We start from the raw sequence: 19,070 nt of genomic DNA, 5'->3' as shown, positions 1-19,070 counted from the left end.
TGCCTGAAACCTTGGAGAGCCGCTGCCAGTCAGTGCAGGCAGTCCTGGGCTGGACCGAGGGTCTGACTCGGTCTAAAACAGCTTCCTGTGTTCCAGTTGGGCTAGAGAGACGAATGGTGCCGGGCAGCTTCTCATGCAAGTGTGCAGAGTTTCTTCCGCTGTTGCCTGGCCCATGTGAGCGCTCATAGGAACATAGGAAACTGCCATATACTGAGTCAGACCCTTGGTCTATCTAGCTCAGTATTGTCTTCACAGACTGGCAGCAGCGGCTTCTCCAAGGTTGCAGGTGGGAATCTCTCTCAGCCCTATCTTGGAGACGCTGCCAGGGAGGGAACTTGGAACCTTCTGCTCTTCCCAGAGCGGCTCCATCCCCTGAGGGGAATATCTTGCAGTGCTCACATTTCTAGTCTCCCTTTCATATGCAACCAGGGCAGACCCTGCTTAGCTAAGGGGACAAGTCCTGCTTGCTACCATCAAACCAGCTCTCCTCTCCTAAAGCTCGAGGGTCTCTTCCCTTAAAGGACGGGTCCGTGGCTCAGTGGCAGAGCATCTGCCTGCTTGCATGCAGGAGGTCCCAGGTTCTCTCCCAGGTAAGGCTGGGGAAGACTCCTGCCTGAAGCCCCACAGCGCCCCTGCCGGTCCACAGCGTAGGCCGTGCTGGGCTCGATGGACCCCACAGCCTGACTCTGTGTTCTCTGTCCCCCCTCCATTCTGCACAGCCCCTGATGAAGCAGGACAGCTTGGACATCTACAACGAGAGGGACCCCTTCAAGAGCGACGAGGCGATGGTGGACGAGGAGGAGGCTGACGACATGGACAACGGCATTGAAGGGGAGCTGGTCATGTTGGAGCGGGAGACGGCCATCCAGGCAGTGTCTGTCCCACGCCCACCTGTGGAGAGGGTCTCCTTCCCCAAGGGTCTTCCCTGGGCCCCCAAAGTTAGGTATTATCATCCCTCCCCGCTTCCGCTTCAGCCAGCAGAGCAGGGGTTCCCAGTAACGTTGGGTCGCCAGGTATTGCTGAGCTACAGCTCCCATGAGGCCGTTGTGGTTAGGGGTGATGGGATTTGTAGTCCAGTAACAGCTGGAGACTAGAGTTTGAGAACCCCTGCAGCAAAGCATCCTTCCGCTGTAATCAAGGTGCCCCCCCGGTCTGTGTGGGCCTGTAGAATGCAGTGATAGAGTGCATGGTACCGTTTTAACGACAGGGAGAAGAAAAATCACGTGCCTTGTCTGTAAATACGAAATCGCACACCCTCCCAACAAAAAGGAGAGACCCTAACCCTACAAGTAGGAAGCCAGCCGAACAAGGAGCCGACTGAGCTGAAATCTTGCTCTTCTGTGCTAGTTTTCTACTTGAAAAGAGTTGGGGGGGGGGGTTTGTGGAGTGGAGCATTCACGTTTGGTTTCCCTTTCCTGTCGTCTGAAGTGGTCCCTCTGAGCAGCAGTGCTTTGCTGGGCTGCATTTATAGACCAGGCCTGAGAGAGCATCCTTGAAAATCAGTTGAATGCAAAAACTGTGTCGTGTCGTCTCCTTGATGCCATTCTGTAATGTTCGGAAACCTCACAGATTACTCTAAGCTGCTTCTAGAGTAGTTTGGCTTTGCTGGTGGATCTGTAACATGTTGAGTTTTCTTAAATTACGCAGAAAGCGGCCTTATAACTTTTGTTGAAAAGTGGTATATAAATATTTGTTGTTGTTGTTGTTATACTGGTGACAGTGATGGATATTTATTTACCACTTTTCAGCAAAAAGTTCCCAAAGCAGTTTACGTACATATAAAATAAATAAATGAAATGGCTCCCTGTCCCCAAAGGGCTTGCAATCTGAAAAAGAAACCTAAGACACCAGCAGCAGCTACTGGAGGGATGCTGTGCTGGGGATGGAGAGGGCCAGTTGCTCTCCCCCTGCTCAAGTAAAAGAGTATCACCATGTTCAAAGGTGCCTCTTTGCCAAGTTAGCAGGGGTTTCCAGCCCTACCTGGAGATGCTACCAGAGCTTGAACTTGGGACCTCTGGCATAAAAGGAAGAGGCTCTTCTGCTGAGCTATGGTCCTCAGACCAGGGTGTGAAACAAAAGTTCCTGGAAACCCTCATTAATTTCAGGGAGACGATTCATAGAGAAGGGGTGTGAAACGGATCTGCTGCCTGGCATTGCTCCTGGCAGCCTGCTTCTTTAGTCCAGACACCCACCCACCCCTAAAAGATGCACAATAGTGACATCGTGTTACTCTGGGGATGTAGAACAAGAGATGGTGGCATCCGTCTGTGTAGGGGGACAGAGAACTAGGCACCTGGTGAGTTTCATTCAGCCCCGAAGCCATCTGAAATGCTCTGCCCCCAATTCCCTACTTACAAAGGAGTGGTGACCTCCCAGTCTTTTACCGAGAATTCCTCCCACACCAGCATGGTAGGAGGGGAGGAAGGTTCTCCAGTCACAAAGGTCAGTGTGGCTGTAACTTCTGGCATGCACCTGTTGGATGCCTTCATGGCTGACATGGTGAAGTGGATTTTAACTGGCTTTGCATTGGCTGTGTGATCCAGCCTGCCTCCAGATTTCAACCCAGAGGGATGTATGTTGTGAAACGGTTGCAGTGAATGACCACAAAGGTAGTTTGTCCTCACCATGCTGAAAACAATCTCAAATCATGGTGTGTCCACCCCACCCTCAGTAATTCAGTCCCTGCCAAACTCAGCACCATCTGGTTTTTGCAAAGGGAGCCGACAGAAAAGGTAGACTGAAGCCAGTGTTGAGACTTGCGTCCCAGCCCCTCCTGAGAAAGAGGGCTGCTTCTTTGCATCTGTTGTAGGAGCACAAAGGCATTCCGAGAAGATGCCGCAATCTTGTAGCTGGCCTATAAACCAGTCTTCAGAATAAATCCTCCTCACCTCTGTGTGTGATGCTTCTGAACACAAATTGGCTGGAGGCTGCATTCGGCAAAGCGAGAGGCAGAATGTTTTGTCTCAGGCTGCCAAGACACAAGGAGGGTTTTCCCCACAATGGGTGGCGCGTTTCTTATTTCTCCCCCAACAAGCCCCCCGCCTCTTTCCAATGCCCTGCTTGTCTTCCAGACAGAAAGACATAGAACATTTCCTGGAGGCAAGCAGGAACAAATTCATTGGATTCACGCTTGGGCAGTGAGTATTGCGCATTTGGGAAGACTGTCTGGCTCTTGGGTGGGCTATTTTTTGCCACTTAAATGCATGCTTCCACTTAACGGTTGTGGCCAAACTGGCAGCTGGCTGAACGGAGAAGAGACCCGTGTTTCTTGAGGCGTGTGACGGAATTGCACAGAATCTGCACACATTAACAGCACAGATGTATGTGTGTTTGTTCACAAATTGAGTTCAGCAGCAGTGACTCCCAGGAAAATGTGCCCAGGATTACAGCCTAGGAATTGAATGCAGGATTTGTGTGACTTTTGTGTCGCAGTTTTGCAAGGTGAATCAGGGCTCGCTCTTCTGCTTCTGTGCTCAAGTGTCTGTCCTTGTATATAAGAAATCTTATTGCCTGCCTTCACAAAATCTACTTGAGCTAGTCTGCAGCGGTCTTAAAACATAAAGCCATACAACAAATAGCCGGCTGTGAGATTCTCAGGAATACCCCAGGCCAACAGCCAAGTTCTCCAAGTGCAGTTTTCCAGTTCATTTGTTCATCAAGCTAATCACGGACAAAAAATAAGGGTCTTTGCTTTTCTCTGGCATGTAAGGAGAAGTAGACACAGATGGAGTTCCTTAGGGAGTGGGTTCTGGAGAGGCTGTGCCACCACCGAAAAGGCCCTGCCGGGGGGCCCATAGACTGCACCCTGCACGTCTATGTGGGTGTCTTTCTGGCTGGCCACTAATATAGGCAAACTGCAACAGGAGGCTTGCTCTCACTCTCTCCCACTCTTGACTATGCACATGAGCGTCTTCTAAATTTGTGCATCTGTGTCACTTTTCTGAGGTGCATTTATAACTGCAGAAGGGTGAGGGTGGGAGGGAGGGAGGGAGGAAGCCGTGAACAAATGCTCCTAGCGAGGTTAGAACAGACTGGGAAGAACTAGAACAGAAGGAAGGAAAGCTACATTCACTTGTTTAACTTCAGTTTTGGCATTTAACGTCATCCTCCCCCACCCCTGCCGCTCTTGCAGGGACACAGATACCTTAGTTGGGTTACCACGGCCCATCCATGAAAGTGTGAAGACTCTGAAACAGGTAATTTGGAAGTGATCACTTAGTTCTAGCCTCAAAGGCGATGGGTTTCCCATGTAAAAAGCACTTGAATGGGTGTGCCACGTAGTCTCATGGTAGGGCTGGGGGTGTTGGGAGTCAGATTCCCTTTTGATCCACCCTGGGGCGATTGGTCAGAGGGAGATGTGGCCTTTCAGGCCAGCTGATGGGAACCTCTGAACAGAGCCCTCCTAGCCAGGGCGATGGGTGACCATGGAGCAAGGCGGGGGCTGCTTTCAATGAAACTGATTAGTAGGAGATTTAAGACATACAAGAGAAAGTTCTTCACTCCCCGCCCCCACATTGTAGGGGAGCAACAGCAGGAGGGGGGCAAGCCCTAACCCCCTGCCTGTGGGCTTCTCGGAGGCATCTGGTGGGCCACAGTGTGAAACAGGATGCTGGATTAGATGTGCCTTGAGCCTGATCCAGCAGGGCTGTTCTTATATCTACTTAATACGTAATCGATCTTTGGAACTCACTGCCACATGATGCGACAATGGCAATAGCTTTAATGGAGGAGGAAGAGTCTATCAAAAACTAGGAGCATGACTATGAAGAAATCTCCATGCTCAGAAACAGACAACTACTAAATTCAACTTGTATTTTGTTCCCAAGGAAGCTCCCCCAAAGCAGGGGTTCTCAAACCTGGGTCGCCAGATGATGTTGGAATACGACTCCCATCAGCTGAGACCACTGTGACTGGGGATGATGGGAGTTGTAGTCCAACATCACCTGGGGGACCCAAGTTTGAGAATTCCTGCCCTAAAGCACAGTTTATTTTCAACACACCTTGATTTTTTAGCTCGGTGTCTCATATTCATGTCTTGCCCTCAGCACAAGTATATCTCGATCTCCGAAGTGCAGATCAAGAATGAAGAGGAGATGGAGAAGTGCCCTATGTCTTTGGTAAGCCTCTTCCAGGGACTTTCCCCCGGCATCTCAGCCTACGTGGTCAAGAATTCTGAGCATCGCAACGCAAGCTCCAGATGGGGTCATGCAGAATCTCATTCAAATACCCGTCTGTAGGCTCAGAGGGTCTCGAATGAGGGTCTCCAGATGTCCTTGGACTACAGCTCCCATCAGCCCCTGTGGCTGAGGTTTCTAGGAGCTGTCATTCACAGACATCTGGGGACCCCCGTTTGAGAAGCCAGTCTTAGGAGGAGATGTGCAGGAACTGCGTCACTAGACACCCAGTGGAATAGGAACATGGGAAACTGCCTTCTGCTGAGTCAGATTATTGGCCCCCTTAATCCAGCCTTGCCAGCTCTGACTGGCAGCAGGTCTTCAAGCAGGGCGAGCTCTTTCCCAGCCCTGCTTCAAGAGTTGCCTTAACGGGAGATCTCAGGGATTGAACTAGGGACCTTCTGAGCTTCACTCCTCCAGAAGGTCTGGGAGAGAGAGGAAGCTGTCATGTACTGAATCAGACCGCTGGTCCATCTAGCATTGTCAGCACTGACTGGCAGTGGCTCTCTAGGGTTTCAGGCAGGAGTTGTTCCCTGGCTTGCCTCAAGATGCTGCCAAGGATTACCCCTGGGGCCGTCTGCATGCAAAGCAAGCACGCTTGCACTGAGCAATGGCCCTTGCCCATTGCGTGCTGAAGCTGGTCTTGCCGGGGGAGGAGAGCTGTTCGTGCAGTAGTGAGCTTGCATCGTCTCACTTGCTAAGCAGGGTCTGCCCTGGTTTGCATTTGGATGCCTGACTCCATGTGAGCTCTGCCTGCTGTAAGATATTCCCCTTAGGAAGGGCTGTACAACTTTGGCCCTCCGTCTGTGGCTGGACTGTGCCTTCCATAATCCCAAGCCACAGTGGCCAGTAGCCAGGGATGATGGGAGTTGTAGTCCAACCACAGCTGGTCGGCTGAACTTGTGCAAGAGATGGGGCTGTGGCTTGGTGTTAGAGCGTCTGCTTTGCCCCAAGTTCCCTCCCTGGCAGCATCTCCAAGAGAGGGCTGGGAGAGATTCCTGCCTGAAACCTTGGAGAGCTGCTGCCAGTCTGTGCAGACAATGCTGAGCTAGATGGACCAACGGTCAGACTCGGTAGAAGGCAGCTCCCGATGTTCCTAAGCAGTGACTTGAACGCTCTGAGAGCCTGATGAGAGCCACTGCGGGGCTTGGGATGCTTCTCTGTTTCCTTCCTCTTGTTCCAGAGGGAACTTAGCAAGAGACGGAGAGGTTTGAATAGGGTAGATTAACATCATGGTGAAATCTGCTTTGGGAAAGGCTCTGGATAGGTTTCCTTCACGCTCGGGGGGGTTGGCTGGTGACCATATTTAATTATTTTAAATATATATATCCTGGTTATGTTTATCCTCGCAACAGCCCTGTGAAGTAGGTTAGGCTGAGAGCGAAGTGGCAGGTTCAGAGTCACCCAGTGAGTTTCGTGGCTGCGTGGGGATTTGAACTCGGGTCTCACCCGTCCTTGTCCAGCACTTGAACCACGCAAGTGTCTTGGTCCAGAACTTCAGAAGGAGGCGTGGCTTGCAGGAAAGTTCCACCCTCTGCAAAGACATTCATTTCTCCCAAGCTTTGCTTTGCCTGCCTGCCTGGTTGGTTGGTTGGTCAAGAGTGTGTCTGGAGGACTTGGATTTCATGCTCTTATTTCCTGCCCCTCTCCTTGTGTCTGCTCTTTTGTGGGTCAGGGGGAAGAGAACGTGCAGGAGACCCCCTGTGAGACGCTGTATCGAGGGATGCTGTACAACCTGCCACAGTACATGGTAAGTATCTGGCGGGCTGTGTGTGTGTGTGTGTGTGTGTGTGTGTGTGTGTGTGTGTGTGTGTGTCGGGGGTCGGTTGCTCACCTGCAGCCGGAGGACACAATCCTGTCGACGGCTCCCCCCACCCCTTTTGATTTATAATCGCACACGAAATTAAAATTGATTTTTAATGGTGCGGAGGCAGGGAAAGGAGCTCCCCGTCAGCGATTCAACAAACCGCTGACTGGCCCCGCCCCCAGCTTTGGCCCCGCCTCCTGCCTCTGATGTCAGAAGCAGGGGGCGTGGCTGCTGCCCGGGAGAGGGTCCGTTTAGACCCTCCCCCATCCTCCCCAGACCGTGTTTCATTGAAACGCTGACTGGCGGGGCTTCCCATTCACTGGCTGGCTGCAAGGGGGTGCCCTGGCCGAGGGCGAGGAGGTGTCTTGGCGGTACCCCCAAACCCTGGCGGCCGAGGGATGACCACCCCGCTTCCCGCCATTGTCCCCACCCCCCGGTGTGTGTGGATGCTCATGCATGAACTGTGGGTGTCCAGGAGAAAAGAGGGACCCGGCCGTCTGCGGTGGTGGGAAATGCCAAAGGAACAGATCCCAGGGCCCAGCCCAGGTGTGTGCCCGGTTCCTTAGGGGCTGAAGGGGCTGCTTTTGGCCAGCTAGGCTGAGGGCAAAGAACTAAGGGCTCTTGCAGGGCCCGAGGAAGCTTCCTGCTCTGGATTGTTGACCTGGTTGAGCTGGGAGCAGGGAAAGGGCTCGGAGTGCCGTCTTCCCTCTGGCCAGGGTGCTGAGAGGGTGTCGGACTAGACAAGCCTCGTCCCCATCCCCAAAGGCCTTTGCTCAGCCCATCTGGACCCCCGAGGCTGGAAACGCCTGCTTTAGTCTTCATGACACTGGCTCTGACTCTGACCTTGGGGGACCCTGGAGCGGCTGGAGACAGGGCCGTTCTCTGGGGGTGGGGGGGTAGTTGTTTCCAAGATGTTCTCCTCCTGCCACTGGAAAGTGAGGGAGTGAGCAGTTTTTTAATCTATTTTTATTTAGTGTTAAATTTATATACCCCCTTTCATTAAAACAATCCCAAGGCAGTTTACAGCAGAATTTAAAACAAGATTATAAAAATGACACAATTAAAATATAAGCTAAAAATATAAGAACAAATGTGATTAAAAATTTAAAACACAAGCATAAAAACAGTACAGAATACAAAGAGCAGCACAAGAGACAATCATATAAAAGCCTGGGTAAAAAGCCACGACTTGACATGCTTTCTAAAAGCTGTGATGGAGACCCAGAAGCTAATGGCCACTGGGAGAGCATTCCAGAGTCTGGGGGCAGCAACAGAGAAGGCCCTGTCCTGCGTGCACGACAGCCGAGCCTCCATGGGTGTGATGTGCTCCCACCAGACAGCTCCCGATAAAACCCTAGCTGCCGCGTTTTGCACTAGCTGCAGTTTCTGGATGTTCTTCAAGGGCAGCCCCACGTAGAGCGCGTTACAGTAATCCAGCCTTGACGTGACTAAGGCATGGGTAACTCTGGCCAGATCTGCCTTCTCGAGAAAGGGACGCAGCTGGCGCACCAGCCGAAGACGTGCAAAGGCAGCCCTGGCCACCGCCTCCACCTGAGCTTCCAAAAGCAGAGCCGTGTCCAGTAGTACCCCCAAGCTGCGTACTTGCTCCTTCAAGGGGAGTGCAACCCCATCCAGAACCGGTGAAATCTCCACATCCCGATTGGCTCTCCGACTGACCAACAGTACCTCCGTCTTGTCTGGATTCAGTCTCAGTTTATTAGCCCACCTCCAGCCCTCCAGCTCTGCAACAGAGTTGGCAGCTGTAGGTCTTCCAAATGCCTGGTTTTGGAACAGGGCTGGGTGGCTCTCATAGGAGCAAAGGAAGCGGCTTTTTACCATGTCAGACTTCACGGGCTGGCAGCAGCCCTCCAAGGTTTCAGGCAGGAGCTTCTCCCAGCCCTACCTGGAGATGCTGCCAGGGAGAGAGGGAACCTGGGACCTTTGGCCTGCCAAGCAGATGCTTTCCCACCGAGCTACGGCCCCATCCCCTCAGAGGGATGTCTCTCAGGGCTCACACGTAGTCTCCCATCCAAATGCAAACCCAAGCAGACCCTGCTTAGCAAAGGGGACCAGCCCTGCTTGCTGCCACCAGACCAGCTGGCCTCGCTCCTCTCTGCCTCCTTGCAGATCGCTCTGCTGAAGATTCTGCTGGCTGCAGCTCCAACCTCCAAAGCCAAGACGGACTCGATCAACATCCTGGCAGACGTGTTACCAGAGGAGATGCCGTGAGTCCCCTCCTTGCTTGCCAGCCGGGTGGCATCCGGGAGAACAGCTGGGTGGTCTCTCGGCTGGCTAGAGCTGGGCAGACGCCCGGGCGTGATGGCTGGTCTGGTTTCTGCCATGGGAGGGAGATGCTGCGAGTTTGGGATTTAGAGTCACTTGCCGCTTGGCTTGTAAACTCCACTTCCTTTCTGGATGGTTTAATCCGGGGCTTCTCCAACTTGGGTCCCCAGATGTTACTGGACCTCGGCTCCCTTTGTCCCCTGGCACAATGGTCCTGGGCCATTTGTCACTTGAACTGGCTCAAAGACTGTGTGTGGTGTGTAGGAAGTGTCAAGCGTGAAGCTGGCTGGCAGGAGACTTAGGACTGACAAAAGGAAATAACTTCTTTGTGCAGCACATAATTTACTTATGGAACTCACTGCCACAAGATGTGGCAATGGGCACTAGTTTAGATCACTTTGGAAGTAGATTATTAGCTATCTATATATTTAATTCTCTTAAACGTACCTGTTGCTAATCCCATGCGTACCAACTCTCGCAAGAGAGCTGCGGATTAGCGACGGGGATGGGAGGAGAAGCTGCAGCCAGCAAGCTGGCATATGGGGCTGGAGGGGTGAGGAGACAGAACTAGAGGCACAGATGCTCTGCACCAGGTCAGCTAGTTATTATTATTACTTTTTTATATATCCCGATCTTCCTCCGAGGAGCTCAGAGCTCAATACATGCTTATTTTTACCCTCACAGCAACCCTGTGAGGTAGGTTAGGCTGAGAGATACATGACTGGCCCGGAGTCACCCAGTGAGTTTCATGGTTGAATGAGGATTCGAACTCAGGTTTTCCCGGTCTTGGTCCAAAACTCTAAGGAGTCGTTCCACAGCTATGGACCGGGAAAGTCAAGGGGAACCTTCATGTTCTGCAGCAGTGTGCCTCTGAATACAAGAGTGGCTGTGGAGGGAGTTAGGTTGCTGGAAGCATGGAGCTGGCCACTGTGGGAGGCAGAATCCTAGACTAGACTTTTTTCTTTTTTTAAAGCGATTTGGTCTTGTCTTTCCCCTGCATTAGCATCACAGTCCTTCAGAGCATGAAACTGGGGATTGACGTGAACAGGCACAAAGAGATCATTGTGAAGAGCATCTCGGCTTTGCTGTTGCTCCTCCTGAAGCATTTCAAGCTCAATCACATCTACCAGGTGGGCTTTGGGGCATGAAGAAGGCAAACTAGTCTAACTTACTTCCTTCCCTCGTGCAGTCTGGCTTTCTTAGGGGGTTTCCGTGGATCGGGGTTCCCCACTCCGGGTTGCTAGGTGGTAGAGGTGGACTACTACTCCCATCATCCCTAGCAACAGTGGCTGGAGCTGTTTAATGGCTGGACTCCTGCTAACTGGGCAAAGAGGCACCTTTTAATGTGGTAATTCTCTTTATTTAGCAGGGGGAGAGCAACTGGCCCTATCCACCCCCAGCACAGGACCTCCAGTGACTGTTGCTGGTGTCTATCTTCTGTTTCTTTTTAGATTGTGAGCCCTTTGGGGACAGGGAGCCATCTTATTTATTTATTATATCTCTGTGTAAACTGCCCTGAGCTATTTTTGGAAGGGTGGTATAGAAATCGAATTGATGATGATGATGGTGATGGTGATGGTGATGATGATGTGGTGGTCTCCTCTCTCCTTCCAGTTTGAGTACGTCTCCCAGCATTTAGTCTTTGCCAACTGCATCCCGCTGATCTTAAAGTTCTTCAACCAGAATATTATGTCCTACATAACTGCCCAAAACAGGTACATTGAAATTGTTTTCCCTTTCCTCCTGCGCACAGAGGCATTTTTAATCGGGATGCTTTAATGCTTGTCTATGATGGCAGTGAGCTGATGGGTGCCTGTCCCCTTTTATCTCCCCGAAGCATATCCGTCCTGGATTATCCCTCCTGTACAGTCCATGAGTTGCCAGAGCTCAGCGCCGAAAGCCTGGTAAGTGGAATAAGGTTTAGTCATTGTCTGGTTAGCAGGACGATCATCAGCACCTTGGACCAGCTGGTCGTGTGGTCACAAGCATGAATTGTCCCCTTTGTTAAGCATGGTCCACCCTGGTTTGCATTTGGACGGGAGACTACACGTGTGAGCACTGTAAGATATTCCCCTTAGAGGAGGGGAGCATTCTGGGAAGAGCATCTGCATGTCGGCATGCAGAAAATGCCTAGTTCCCTCCCTGGCAGCATCTCCAAGACAGGGCTGAGAGAGGCTCCTGCCTGCAACCTAGGAGAAGCTGCTGCCAGTCTGTGTAGACAATACTGAATTAAATAGACCAAGGGTCTGACTCAGTGTAAGGTGGTTTCCTATGTACCTATGATCAGTGCAGCAAAGGAGTAATCACTCCTAAGACATGACACCAGTCAACACTCTCACAGCAGCATTTGTAGAGTATCTGAAGCTTCTGAACCATCTTCAAAGGCTGCCCCATGTATAAAGTCTTACAGTAATCCAGTCGGGGTGTTTCACTAGTGTAGGGCTGCTCATGGACCCGGCTTTGCTCCTAGATTCTCAGGTGGAGGCAGCTGTGGCCAGGAGCACTTCAGCTCACCTTAGGCTGGTGGACAAACAGCAGCCATTTCTGGGAAAGGCACAGCCGTAGTATCCAGGATGTTGCCAGCCAGAGAAATACTCATTTCAAAAACAGAAGTTCTTACAGCTTCTCTGTTCATCGTCCAGAGTACATCCTTGGCTGTTCTGCAATTCACAACGCCATCTTTACCTTTATCTTAAGTCATCTCAAAAGCCTTGATTCTTATAGACCCCTGCTAACTGAGCAGAGAGACACCTTTTAAAGTGGTGGTGCTCTTATATTTAGCAGGGGGAGATCAACTGGCTGTATCCAACCCCAGCACAGCATTCTTCCAGTGGCTGTTGCTAGTATCTGCCTTTATGTTTCTTTTTAGATTGTGAACCCTTCGGCGACAGGGGACCATCTTATTTATATATTTATTTTATAACTATGTAAACCCCTTAGATCTTTGGCTGAAGAGTAGTATATAAATATCTGTAGTGGTGTAGTAGTTATAACAGTTTGGCAGCAAATGGCCAGCAGATGGTGCTGTGAAATTGCATGACAGCCAAGGACATCATAGGAACTTGGGAAGCTGCCCTATACTGATCCCTGGTCCATCTAGCTCAGTATTGTCTACACCACGGTTTCTCAACCGCCAGTCCGCGGACTGGTGCCGGTCCGTGACAAGTTGAGTGCTGGTCCGCGCCTTGGGCAATTACACCCAATTACAACAAATACATGAGGTTTTCGGCATGGGAAGGCAAGCAACAAGCAGAGCGAGGTGCTGCACAGTGGGGTGGTTCTTTCCATCAGTTTGGTTTTCAACTTTCTCTCCCTCCCTCAAGCCAAACCTACCTATTCTTTTTCCACCTTTCTTTTCTTGCTTTTTCTCTTTCTTTCTCTCCCTTCAAGCCTGCCCCATCCCCTTTTCCTTTTCCTATCCCTCTGTCTTTCTCAAGCCAAGCCTTTCCCTCTTTCTTTCCCCATCTCACTTCTCTCTTTCCTTCTTATAAAAGCCTGTGTGGTGAAGGATCAAAGTATAATCTTATCAAAAATGAAGAGAAAAACTTCTCTAATATTTTTCCTTAGAAGTGCTCCGTGTTAAATGTGATGATTTGGCAGAGGTGGAAAAGAAGAACAATGCATTTTATTATGATGTATTTTGTACAGATTGTATTTTATTTTATTGGAATTTTTAGTTCAATTTATTTTATTTTAATTTATTAATCTTGGCCTGCCAAACTTCAAAAGTTAAATTTTGATTAAATTCATTTTAATTAATTTCACTTTAATTTGATTTAATTAATTGATTGCTATTCAGTGTTACTTTAATAATCAGTGTCCTAAAAATTGACCTCAGCCCCTATTAGCCAACACGGTCAGTTTTGGTCCACCAGGTCATTTGAGTTGTGCACATCTGTAGTATAGTACTAATAGATAAACTTGAAACTCCTTTACTAATTGCTGGTCAGGGAAACTGTGCAGGAAGAATGTAGCGGTCCTTGAAAGTCCACACAAAGAATTTACCGGTCCTTGATTCCAAAAAGGTTGAGAAACACTGGTCTACACAGACTGGCAGCGGCTTCTACAAACAGGAGTCTCCCTCAGCCCTATCTTGGAGATGCTGCCAGGTAGGGATGTGCACAAAACCGATTCGCCCGGTTCAGTTCGAATTCGAACCGGGTTCGAACCAGGAGGAGGTGGTTCGGTTTTGGTTTTGGTTGAACCACCCCCTGGTTCGGTTCGAATTCGAACTGGTTCGAACTGGTTCGGACACTCAAAAATTGGTAGGATGGTAGCTGGCACCCAGGGGTACCTGTCACCCAAACCCCAAAGCAATCGGACACTCGTATGATTTTTAATGAATTTTTGGAAATTATTTTTATTTTTTTCTCATAGGATATAATGGGACTCCAACCAGCCCATTATTCCTTATTGTGGAGCACCCATGGGTGCCAACAACCATGCAAACCCCGAAGCAATAAGACACCACTATGATTTTTTATGAATATTTGAAATATTTTAAATTATTTTTCTCATAAAGTATAATGGGACCCGAACCAGTCCATATCCCCTATTGTGGAGCACCTAGGGGCACAAAAGCGGGGTGGGTGGTAGACAGACAGGGGTGCCTACCACCCACAAAACCCCAAGGCAATTGGACACTCCTCTGATTATTGGTGAATTGTTAAAAGTATTTTTGAATTCCTCATAGAGAATAATTAGGATTGCAGCAAATAAGAACATAAGAACAGCCCTGCTGGATCAGGCCCAAGGCCCATCTAGTCCAGCATCCTGTTTCGCACAGTGGCCCACCAGATGCTGCTGGAAGCCACAGACAGGAGTTGAGGGTGTACCCTCTCTCCTGCCATTACTCCCCTGCAACTGGTACTCAGAGGCACCCTGCTCTTGATGCTGGAGGTGGCCCACAGCCCTCCGACTAGTAGCCATTGATAGACCTCTCCTCCATGAAGTCATCCAAACCCAAATACATCCAAATGTATAGCTTCACGTCGGGGGGAAAGGGGTGTCATAGAGTGGAGTGTGGTGGGTGGTAGTTCCTAGGGTGGGCAAGGAAGCTATCAGAATTATTTGAAAGGAATTGGGCAAAGGGATGATTTTAAAGTGATTTTTGAAGTTTACGAGTCTTTAAGGTTTTTCTCCATAAAGAAGCATGGAGGTGTCAGCAAATGTATAGCTTCACGTCGGGGGCAAAGGGGTGGCCTAGAGCAGTGTGGGGTTGGTGGTAGTGCCAGGTAGGGGCAAGGAAGCTACCTGAATTTTTTTCAAAGGATTTGGGCAGAGGGCTGGTTTTTGGTGAATTGTTGAAGTTTACGCGTCTTTAAGGTTTCCCCCCATTAGGTATAATGGAGCTTTCAGCAGCCCCATAAGTGCACTTGAAGGGTGCTGGGGTGGCCCAGAGTGAGTGGTGGTGTAGTGCACATAGGGTGCCAACCACCCCCATGGGTTTCTAACCCATGGGGTACAGGTTTATGTTGTTTCTGAGGTATTCTGAGTGTGGATTCTATGATAGCAAATGAGATTTTCAATGAGACACCATGAATCCACTCTAATTTGCTATCATAGAATCCACACTCAGAAAACCTCTGAAATAACAGAACCCTGTACCCCACTACACCACCACTCGCTCTGGGCCACCCCAGCACCCTTCAAGTGCACTTATGGGGCTGCTGAAAGCTCCATTATACCTTATGATGAAAAACCTTAAAGACGCGTAAACTTCCAAAATTAACCAAAAACCAGCCCCCTTTGAAAAAAATTCAGGTAGCTTCCTTGCCCCTACCTGGCACTACCACCAACCCCACACTGCTCTAGGCCACCCCTTTGCCCCCGACGTGAAGCTATACATTTGCTGACACCTCCATGCTTCTTTATGGAGAAAAACCTTAAAGACGCGTAAACTTCAAAAATCACTTAAAAATCATCCCTTTGCCCAATTCCTTTCAAATAATTCTGATAGCTTCCTTGCCCACCCTAGGAACTACCACCCACCACACTCCACTCTACAACACCCCTTTCCCCCAGACGTGAAGCTATACATTTGCTGCAATCCTCATTATTCTCTATGAGGAATTCAAAAATACTTTAACAATTCACCAATAATCAGAGGAGTGTCCAATTGCCTTGGGGTTTTGTAGGTGGTAGGCACCCCTGTCTGTCTACCACCCACCCCGCTTTTGTGCCCCTAGGTGCTCCACAATAGGGGATATGGACTGGTTCGGGTCCCATTATACTTTATGAGAAAAATAATTTAAAATATTTCAAATATTCATTAAAAAATCATAGGGGTGTTTTATTGCTTCGGGGTTTGCATGGTTGTTGGCACCCATGGGTGCTCCACAATAAGGAATAATGGGCTGGTTGGAGTCCCATTATACCCTATGAGAAAAAAATAAAAATAATTTCCAAAAATTCATTAAAAATCATACGAGTGTCCAATTGCTTTGGGGTTTGGGTGATAGGTACCCCTGGGTGCCAGCTACCATCCTACCAATTTTTGGTGTCCGAACCAGTTCGAATTGAACCACCCCCTGGTTCGGTTCGAATTCAAACCTGCAGCTCAAACCTGATGGCTGGTTCGGTTCAAATTCTAACCTCTGAACCACCCTGGTTCAAATTCGAACCGGTTCGCACATCCCTGCTGCCAGGGAGAGAAATTGGAACCTTCTGCCTGCAAGCACGCCGATGCTCTTCCCAGAACAGCCCCCCCCAAGGTCATCTGGATGATGAGTGACACATACATGCACTATTCTCAAACTTGGGTCCCCAGATGTTGGACTACCAATCCCATCGTGGCCTCCAGCTTTTGTGGCTGAGGGTGATGGGCATGGTAGTCCAACAACATCTGGGGATCCAAGATTGAGAACCCTTGCATGAATTGTTAGAAATTTGCAAAATACCTTTCTTTGACCCCAAATGGAGCTTTTTCTCTGGAGCAACAGTGACCTCTGGTGGAGTTTCTGCAAATGGAATCTGACACATTATTTCATGGCTGTGCAAGCAGCCATTCTTACCATACAGCCTTACATCTTAGCATATGTGACTTGGGAGATTTGTGACTGTGATACCTAAAATCGGGATTCTTTACCTGGTGCACAATGCCCAATTAATTTGCACACCAAGGGAGACCGTTTCAAAAGCTTTATTTGACTCTGCAGAGCAAAGAAAAGTGCTAGTCCCTGGGAAATAGTTTTCCAGAAAACAGGGCAGCCCAAAATGGTGTCTGCTCTGAGGTCTTATACAAAATGGATCCAAATTGCACACATTCAGCAATACAACAACTTGACAGGTAGGCTTAGTGATACATCACAATACTAGTTCTTTGAAGTTACAAGCTGGCATGGTTTCAGTGCCCTAAATTCCAAGTTCCTACAGAGCAGTTTCTTATCAGCCTTTCATTCCCACCTCTGATCCCAGAGTGTAGGCAGGAAGGCACATAATTTATGATATGCTGCAAATTGCAAGACTGAGACGGAAAAGGGTAAGAAAGTTGACCACATTTATTTATTTATTTATTTTTACATTTATATCCCGCTCTTCCTCCAAGGAGCCCAGAGCGGCATGCTGCAGCGTGCATGGTTTCTACGTGCGGACAAACAGATCCCGAAATGGAGGGATAGACCCTTGCCCTGTGTGTGTCAGAGAAGAGTCTAAAATGGCGTTACTAATGCCAACTGTGGCTGTAATGCTTTCCAAGGCTAAAAGCTATTTTTCAGGCAACAACTGGATTGTCCAACCTTTCATTGGTAGCCTTAAAAGCAGTTGTAGGATCCTGCAAATTAGATCAGGGCCATGGTGCAGCTAAAGCGTGTGTGGGGGCGAGAAGGGTCCGCAGCAGTGTTTCTCCTGTTTTAAATTGCCTTCCTTCCCCAAGCTGGTCTTAGCCACAGAGTCAGGAGGATACACTTGGTAGTTGACTCCCCGCCCCACCACCCCCCATCACAGCTAATAGGAGCTCCAGCAGAGGGGGCAATATAAACGGGGGGGGGATAGTGGGAGGGAAAAGGGATAGCTAAGGGATCGCTCCCCTGCCAACTGAGCAAAGAGGCACCTTTTCAAAGTGGTGATTCTCTTTATTTAGCAGGGGGAGAGCAACCGGTCCTATCCATCCCCAACACAGCATCCCTCCAGTGGCTGTTGCTGGTGTCTATCTTAATGTTTCTTTTTAGATTGTGAGTCCTTTGGGGACAGGGAGCCATTCTGTTTGTTTATTTATTATTTTTCTATGTAAACCGCTTTGAGAACTTTGGTTGACGAGCGGTATATAAATATTTGTTGTCATTGTCAAAACCTCTCCCCCAACTGTTGCTTTCACCCTAAAACCCTCCATCTCCTGAACCCATATGTCATTTGTACATAAGGGGCTAAAACATGAAGGATGCTGTGGTTTCTAGGCAGGTGCGCTTCAGGAAGGGGTGTATAACTTAATTTATTTAGGTTGTGTTTGTGTTCTGCCCCATAGATCCCAACGGCTCTGGGCGGTTTGACAGTGTTAACCCCAAGTACCTGGATTAAGCTCCGCCTGGCCCGCAAAAACTAGTTTGAACAAGTGTGTGCCTTGCACCTTTTCTGGAAGACGCAAGACAGCCAAGCCCCTCTCCAGGTTTCAGGAGGCCCTTGGCAGAGACCCCTCCCCATGGGGGGTGCGGTGGGCCTGACAAGCTTTATGTTTGGGCCTCCCTTGGGGGCTGGGGCAGGAGAGGGGACGGCCACGGAGAGTCGTCCCCTTACCATCTCACAAAGGCAAAGGACAGGCCACAGGTTCTCGGCAGCGGCCCAGCAGTGACAGCTGGGTTTGGGTGAGGTCTCCAGGGGATTCCACCCCCAAAAATATTATATTATCTGACCTTAAAAAAAAAAAAATCATCCTTCCTCTAAACAGCTCCAGGTGGTGTACATGGTTTGTTCTCTTCCCACCCCCATTTTATCCACACAACAACCCCTTGAGGTAGTCTAGATTGAAAGATAGTGACTCCTGCAAAGTTTCCCACTGAGCCGGGTCCTCCTAATCACAAAACCTAAGGGAAGCTACTCAGAACATCTTTTTGCACCGGGTTGCAGACCTTGAACCTGATGCATACGTCAGTGGTTCTCAACCCTAGTTTCCCAGATCTTGCTCGTTTGGTTGCTAAGCCTAAGGAAGACGGATGCAATGAATTTTAATGAAGTTCTGCATCCTTCCGCTTGTACGAAGCCCTGTGGACAGGGCTTTCCTCAGGGTGCATTACCTTCCGCGTTGAGGGAGCCCATTTTAGTGGAGTTCTCAGTATGTCAAAGTAGTAATGGGAAAGGGAATGTACGGAGGGTGCAGAATGCAAACTCCACACCAATGTTTTGCCCGGACTTTCACTGAGAGCTGCTTTTTAGAAAGCTGTGTTCAGTGGCCATCCAGTCTTGTCATCTCCCCACCGTTCCCTTGCATGCAGGAAGCTGGAGACACCAACCAGTTCTGCTGGAGGAACCTCTTCTCCTGCATCAATCTGCTGAGGATCCTCAACAAGCTGACTAAGTGGAAACATTCCAGGACGATGGTGAGTTGCTGGCTGGGTGACTTGTTGTCGAAGGAGAGCCTTGGCTGGAACAAACCAAAGATTATCCAGCAGCCTGGGGTAGCAGCAGCAGCAGCAGCAGGAGAGGTCTATTTGCCTGTGTGTGTCCTGCTCTTGGGATTCCCAGAAGCATCTGGTGGCCCAGATAGCAACTGGTGGTATTCAGAGGCCTCCTGCCTCTGAAACTGGAGAGTCCATTTAGCCATCACGACTAGTGGTCAATTGATAAGGTCATCTAAGAATTTGTCTAATCCTCTT

General features: G+C 49.5%; 1 protein-coding gene across 6 annotated transcripts in view; it reads left to right on the top strand.

Annotated features, from left to right (window-relative positions):
* STRIP2 (striatin interacting protein 2) overlaps positions 1 to 19,070 on the top strand; it is a 57,168-nt gene that overhangs the window by 30,100 nt on the left and 7,998 nt on the right. For 5 of the 6 annotated variants that reach the window (XM_053255538.1, XM_053255534.1, XM_053255533.1 and 2 more), the window contains 10 exons: positions 720 to 943; positions 3,072 to 3,137; positions 4,133 to 4,196; positions 5,046 to 5,117; positions 6,850 to 6,924; positions 9,028 to 9,206; positions 10,268 to 10,394; positions 10,879 to 10,979; positions 11,102 to 11,168; positions 18,690 to 18,794. In XM_053255538.1, coding sequence (XP_053111513.1) covers positions 720 to 943; positions 3,072 to 3,137; positions 4,133 to 4,196; positions 5,046 to 5,117; positions 6,850 to 6,924; positions 9,028 to 9,206; positions 10,268 to 10,394; positions 10,879 to 10,979; positions 11,102 to 11,168; positions 18,690 to 18,794 — 1,080 coding nt within the window. The remainder of the gene's footprint in view (positions 1 to 719; positions 944 to 3,071; positions 3,138 to 4,132; positions 4,197 to 5,045; positions 5,118 to 6,849; positions 6,925 to 9,027; positions 9,207 to 10,267; positions 10,395 to 10,878; positions 10,980 to 11,101; positions 11,169 to 18,689; positions 18,795 to 19,070) is intronic. The other variant, XM_053255535.1, reaches the window with a different exon arrangement.

This window comes from Hemicordylus capensis, chromosome 5 (assembly GCF_027244095.1).
Source record: "Hemicordylus capensis ecotype Gifberg chromosome 5, rHemCap1.1.pri, whole genome shotgun sequence".
In the NCBI taxonomy this organism is placed as follows: domain Eukaryota; kingdom Metazoa; phylum Chordata; class Lepidosauria; order Squamata; family Cordylidae; genus Hemicordylus; species Hemicordylus capensis.
Note: the sequence above shows the minus strand (reverse complement) of the source record. Positions and strands in the feature narration are given on the sequence as shown.